The sequence below is a fragment of the Cajanus cajan genome, chromosome 10, assembly GCF_000230855.2.
Source record: "Cajanus cajan strain Asha chromosome 10, NIPB_CcT2T_4, whole genome shotgun sequence".
In the NCBI taxonomy this organism is placed as follows: Eukaryota; Viridiplantae; Streptophyta; class Magnoliopsida; order Fabales; family Fabaceae; genus Cajanus; species Cajanus cajan.
The window spans coordinates 47,922,463-47,929,097 of NC_138526.1; the positions used below are offsets into that span (position 1 = coordinate 47,922,463).

At 31.1% G+C, this 6,635-nt stretch overlaps 1 protein-coding gene across 1 annotated transcript; it reads left to right on the forward strand.

Annotated features, from left to right (window-relative positions):
* The first annotated feature begins 1,386 nt into the window (after positions 1-1,386).
* LOC109805834 (putative serine/threonine-protein kinase PBL5) lies at positions 1,387-5,091 on the forward strand. Its single transcript, XM_020368063.3, has 5 exons — positions 1,387-1,672; positions 2,307-2,560; positions 2,665-2,854; positions 2,965-3,356; positions 4,066-5,091. The coding sequence occupies exons 1-5, from the start codon at positions 1,582-1,584 to the stop codon at positions 4,597-4,599; spliced, it is 1,461 nt and encodes a 486-aa protein (XP_020223652.1). The 5' UTR covers positions 1,387-1,581; the 3' UTR covers positions 4,600-5,091.
* Positions 5,092-6,635: the final 1,544 nt, after the last annotated feature.

The window sequence follows — 6,635 nt, forward strand, 5'->3', positions numbered from 1 at the left end:
CTTAAAACTACTAATTAAGTTTAAATAATTTTTTTTATCAATTAGCTTACATATCCATCTATATAATAGTTATTGCTTTTAATTATTTTAATTTTGCAGGAAAATAAAATAAGTAAAATAGAGGAAAATTATTATAAAAAAATTAATTTGTCACATATTTTTTTAGCAAATAAAAATTTATATTATGGTAAGACATGAATTCATGTAAAATCATAATTATCTACAAATATTGTTTAGGATTCTTAATATAATTACATATTTCTTATCTATCTTAGTGCAAGTCTCCATGAAAATATATAAAATACAAAGAAATGTCAAAGATTTTTTTTTACTTTATTAATACAAAAAATTAAAATAAACACTATCTAATAAATATTATTTTCTCTTGATATAAATGTAAAGAATCTTTTTATGTGAAAAAATATTAACTAAATTTGCACTATTTAATAATGTTATCTAAAAATAACTTTTATTTGATTAAGATTATATTTTTAATACATCGTTATTTAAAATATCAAGTTTCAATATAAAAGTAGTAAAAAAATAAATTAATTTTTAATCAAAATTAATAATATCAAATTATATTAACTAATTTTCTTAATTAACACTAAAGTGAATATACAAAATGAATACAAATATTATAGGAGGATTCAAAATTCGTAAGGAAATAATTCCATGGTAGATTTGTATTTATTTTTCAAAGTCAAAAAGGCAAACTAAGAGGCGAGAAAAAGAACATGAATTAGCTGACACACATCGAACATCAAAATTCACCTACTATTAAAGTTTAATGACGATTATGCCCCTGGATCAGCGCGTTCAACCAAGACAATAAATATCCATACACGTCATACCATAAATAGGCGGGCACTGATTCAGTGTTGCCACGCTCACCTACAACCTCCCCATTCAATAAGTTCGCTCCGTTTCGGTGCTCGTGCTGGAACGCGTGGATCACCGTTGGAACAAATCAAACGCACATAAGCAGTATGAACGCATGCGCGTGCGAAACGGGTCCCACCCCACACGTCATCGTTTCGGGTAAGGCGATTGCTTCGAGACGCTGACCTTTCCTTTTACAAACATCCAACGGTGACGAGGGCGTGTAGTGGATTTACTTGCAGCGGGCGCGTCGTTCGAAAGATCTGTTTGGGAACCAGCTTGCACTTAAAACGCGCCACGTCATCGAAGCAGTGTTTGTTAATTGTCAACAGTTGAACCCCGAGTGGCGCTGTGTCACAGTGAACGCGAACTGAACTACCCAAACAGACCTTTTTAGTTTCATATTGGTAACTCTAGGAAAGGACAAAATTGCCCTTTAATTTTCTCGTGGTTTCTTTTTAATTGGTAACGTAGAACATTTTGTTTTAAGATCCGTGTACCGTGTTCACCTTGTGGAATACCCAGAATATATATATTATTGAACCCAGAAGGGGCATAACATAACATAACATTAGGATTTAGGACCTTATTTCATTTCTCTATTTTCCTCGTTTTTTCTTACACACTTCGTGACACTCTTCCATCATGTTTAGGGTCTCTGTTCTGCGCTTTTCTATGGTGTAAGAAGGAGACAAAAACATGGGTTGCTTTCGTTGCACAGGCAAATCAAGCAAAAAATCCAACAAACACATTAATCGCAGTGAGAAGACCAACAACCACACTGTTGCTGGTAAATTTCGCTTAGGGATCTTCGTTAATTAACATTCTCATGCATTTTACTAAGAATGGGATGAAACAGGTTCACCCATTGTTTGTGATCGCGTTCAATCTTTATCGCTATTTAAAAAAAAAATTAAATTTTGGACGTGGGTTTGTCCTGAATTGGTCAAGCGTCTTTCTCTTCACTGAGTTTCTTTTCATCGGTGCAAATTGATTATTTTTCCTCCCCATTTTGCAAATATCTATTAAAGTAAATTTTGTCACGTTTTGATATGTAGAGGAGAGCAATTCGAATTCGGTTTTTTGTTTGACTTTGTTTTAACATTGCAATTTCGTCCGTCGGCTGTAACGTTCTTTCGTGACAGTTTTTTTCTCTGGAAATTTAAGAATCAGTTTTGAAGGTTTAAATTGTTCGTATTAAGTAAACCAAAATATGGGACTTTTTGTTGTTGTTGTCGTTGATTGAATGGTTCGATTCATAATCAAAAATGGCGTTTGTCATTTTGTGCTTTTGTTTTTCTTTTTTAAATTTTGATTGCTGTAGTGTTTTTATTGTTTACCTTGCATGAATTTATGTGTGGTTTTGTTTGATTTCTCTCCCTCACGTGATGTTTATTTTGTTTGTATGTGTGTATTTTTCGTAGATAAGGTCAAATTTGATTTGAATGCGAAAGGCAAAAAAGAAGATAGTAGTCCTAAGCCTGATCAGCTATCTCTGGACGTGAAGAATTTGAATTTAAAAGATGTTTCCAATGAAGGAAAACTTAACGGTTACAAGGCGCGGACATTTACTTTTGATGAGCTTGTAGTTGCAACAGGGAATTTTAGGGCAAATTGCTTTCTCGGTGAAGGAGGGTTTGGCAAGGTTTATAAGGGGCTCATAGAGAAAATAAATAAGGTTCGTTAAAATTGGGTACCTAAAAGAATATAATGAAATGGAATAATCTTATTTTAGTTTTCATTTTTATGTTTGTGAGATTGAGGCTTGATATGTTTGTGTAGGATGTAGCAATAAAGCAACTAGACCCTTATGGGCATCAAGGAGTTAGGGAATTTGTTGTTGAAGTGTTGACATTGAGTTTGGCAGACCACCCTAATTTGGTCAAGCTAATTGGGTTTTGTGCTGAGGGGGAGCAGAGGCTATTGGTTTATGAGTACATGCCATTGGGATCTTTGGAGAAACATTTGCAAGGTATATGTTGTTATCCAAATATATTATTTTTCTTCAGATAGAATAGTGTAATGAAAATGGTGTTCTTTGTCCCCATGGTTAATATCTTATACTTTTCTTCAAATTTTCAGATCTTCCGCCAGGTAGAAAACCACTTGATTGGAATACTAGAATGAAAATAGCAGCGGGTGCAGCTAGAGGTTTAGAGTATTTGCATGATAAAATGAAGCCTCCTGTCATATATCGGGATCTGAAATGCTCGAATATTCTGTTAGGAGAGGGATTTCATCCCAAGTTATCTGATTTTGGCTTGGCTAAAGTAGGACCAAGTGGTGATAAAACCCACGTATCAACAAGAGTTATGGGAACATATGGGTATTGTGCCCCAGATTATGCAATGACGGGTCAATTGACGTTCAAGTCTGATATTTATAGCTTTGGAGTTGTTCTTTTGGAGATTATCACAGGCAGAAAGGCCATCGACAACTCAAAATCTGCTAAAGAACAAAATCTAGTTGCATGGGTATGTTAATGGTCTTTTAGGCAACTCTGCTACTCATATCTGTTGTCAATGTATTTTATATACTTTAATATTTCAATTAGTTAAGATTCTGGTAATAAGAAAGTCGAAAGATTTGATAATTGCATTCCTTTTCCTTTCCCCTCACTGACTATTTACATAAACCAAGTTGTTTTTGTTTGTCTTGTGTTGCAATTGAATTGGGTGGTTCTGTAGGATTTGTCAATTACTTTTTAAGTTGTATGGTTATAGACTCATAGTGCGAAGTTGTTGCAGATTTTCATAAAACAGCTTAACTTTGGTGTATGCATTGCCCTGAATTTCAAAATCTTGACATCTTTATTTGTGTACTAGCATGATATATAATCCCAAATTGTTCCTTTGAGATCGTTTATGTTGATTTCTAGTTTTCAATAACGCTGTTTATTTGCAGTGGTTATTTCTATTGTGCATTAACTGTGTACACTATACATAAAACTCAGTTAGCATTAGTACCCTCAATTCATTTAACTCATACTATATCCTTCTTAGCATCAGACACATCACTTCTAAAATGAACATGGACCTGTCACTGTTGATGATCGTGAATAGCAGTTTCTGTTTTTAAGGTTGCTGTTATATTGCCTTGTTGTCAACTTATTTAAATTGACAGAACTTGCGCTCATTTTCCTTCCAAAATCACTGCCTTATAATGCATATATATTTGTTACAGGCAAGGCCATTATTCAAAGACAGAAAAAGATTCTGTGAGATGGTTGACCCGTTGCTCGAAGGCAAGTATCCAGTGAGAGGTTTGTACCAAGCTCTTGCTATCGCTGCTATGTGTGTTCAAGAACAACCTAATATGAGGCCTGTCGTAGCCGATGTGGTTACAGCTCTAAATTACCTGGCGACCCAGAAATATGATCCCCAAATTCATTCGGTTCAAAGAAAAGGCGCATCTTCTCCAGGCGTGAGAAGCAATGGTCATGGACGTAGTCCTGGTAATGGTTCTGATCCTAGAGCAAGAAGCGATGCTCATGGACGTTCCGGTAACAGTGATTCTGAGACAGAGTGTGATCCCCAAGTTCATTCAGTACAAAGCTCTAGAAATGGTGCATCTTCTCCAAGAGTGAGAAGTAATGGTCATAGCAGTGGCTCCGAGTCAGAAAGCTCTAGAAAAGGTCTATCTTCTTCAAGACCGAGAAGTGATGGTCATAGACATTTTGCTAGTAATGGTTATGATTCAGACGGTTTTGGAGATTAGAAAAGTGAAGTGCTTTTGGATACTCATATTGTAAAATGCTTAGCATTTTTGGTTCCTCTCGCATTGGTGTACATGTGAGCTGGCTTATACACTTGAGATGGATGTCTCTCCTTGGGATTTTTTGTTTCGGTCCATCTTTTAGTATTTAGCCTCAGCTACAATAATCCACATTTTGATCTTAATCTTAACTTCAGTTCATTGGTCCCCACTAAGTATAGATTCTATACCAATTGTTTACACAGAATGATAGTTTGGGAAGATGGAAAGAAAGATCAGTTGGGAATAAAGGCACATGTGAGGGGGTGAGAGTGAGAGGCAGGTAAAACATGATAAAATTAAAGTCTGCTAATAGTATCAAAAGGGTTATGATATGAAATTACGTAAATGAAATGCTTTACAATGGAATGAGTATTCTTCTGGTGTATAATTTGTTGTCAAATGTAATGTTCTATTTTATGATATTTATATTGTTTTATCATGTTATAATGTGTATCTGTTGGAGCAGAAGGCATTCTCATACCCTATTGAGTTTGAATATACATGGAGTGTAGTTAAAGTTCAAGAACATCGAAATAGAATGCTCTAGTTGGAACCTTTTTAATACTATTATTGAATAAAATTTGTGAGTCTAAGAGTGACAATAGGCTGGATTAAGTAAATTTGGTTAATTATTTGAATTTAAAGGTTTGGCTAAACCTATTTATTTGATTTTGGCTTTTTTAAAAGATTGTTTTTGTTTTTCTAAAAGTCTTTTGATTTAAAATCTTATTTAAATATCTACCTAGTATTAAGGCGTTTAAAATAAACTAAAAGATAATATGCTCAAATCTTTCAATATGTCAATTGATGTATGTTTTCAAGGTTGTGATAAAAAATTTAAACCAATAAGCATTATATTATTTATACTTTGTTAGCAGTGGACTCCTCGACTGTTAAGTTCTAAGATATTAATGGGTGATTTGATAATAAGTTAAGGTGATAAAATAAATAATTATTACTATAATTGTTATATTCAATATTTACAAATAATTTTTTTATTATAAATAAAATTATATATTTTAAATATTTTTTAAATGTTGTTATCCAATTATATATTAATATGAATAATTAAAATAATACACTTTTAATAATTATTTAATAAATTATATTTACGATGATTTTTAATTAACTTGACTATATAAACAATATATTAAAATTAAAACTTTATTTTAAAACACATCAAATATAAATAAAATTATTTAACACTTAAGAAAACTCTTATGGTAATTATAAATCATGTTTTTTTTTAATTTGTCTTATTTATGTATGATTCATACTATTTTTAGTTAAATATAAAAGGAAAATTGATATTTTTCAAACTCGAAAGAATTGATTAAATTGAAACAAATTTCTTATTAGTTGATAAAGGTTGTTCAAAAATTATTTCAAACTAAATTAGAAAAATTAAATTGAACTAAACTATGAAAATAGTATGAATCATACATAAAAGGAAAAATTGATATTTTTCAAACTCGAAAGAATTGATTAAATTGAAACAAATTCCTTATTAGTTGATAAGGTTGTTCAAAAATTATTTCAAACTAAATTAGAAAAATTAAATTGAACTAAACTATAAAAAATTATCAACTATTTTTTTATAAAAACTAAATTGAACTTAAATTTGATTTTAAAAACTAAGTCACTACAAAAAATAGTTTCGTTCAACTCAAATCACAAGAAAATTTTAATTTAGAGTATAAAAATAGTTTAATTCAGTATAAAGTATAGTTTAAGTAGATAAAATATCGGTTCCATAGTTACTTTTTTAATGTGAACTTGAACTATTTTTCCTTAATTTTTTGTAACTAATTTTTTATAAGCGATTTTAGTTGACTTAGAAAGTTTTAATTTTTTCAAATTAAACTATATTAGACAAAATTTAGTTTATTAGAATAAGTTTGACAATAAGAGTTATTTTGAAATAATTTTTTTTATAAAGTAACTTAATTAAATTTATAATAAAAAGTTTAATTTAATTTAAATTATAATGTAGTTCA

Coding starts and splice junctions, on each gene's coding strand:
- LOC109805834 (XM_020368063.3), top strand. CDS start 1,582: ATGGGTTGCTTTCGTTGCACAGGCAAATCAAGCAAAAAATCCAACAAA. Junction 2,855..2,964: donor TTTGGAGAAACATTTGCAAG/GTATATGTTGTT, acceptor TCAAATTTTCAG/ATCTTCCGCCAGGTAGAAAA. Junction 3,357..4,065: donor AACAAAATCTAGTTGCATGG/GTATGTTAATGG, acceptor TATTTGTTACAG/GCAAGGCCATTATTCAAAGA.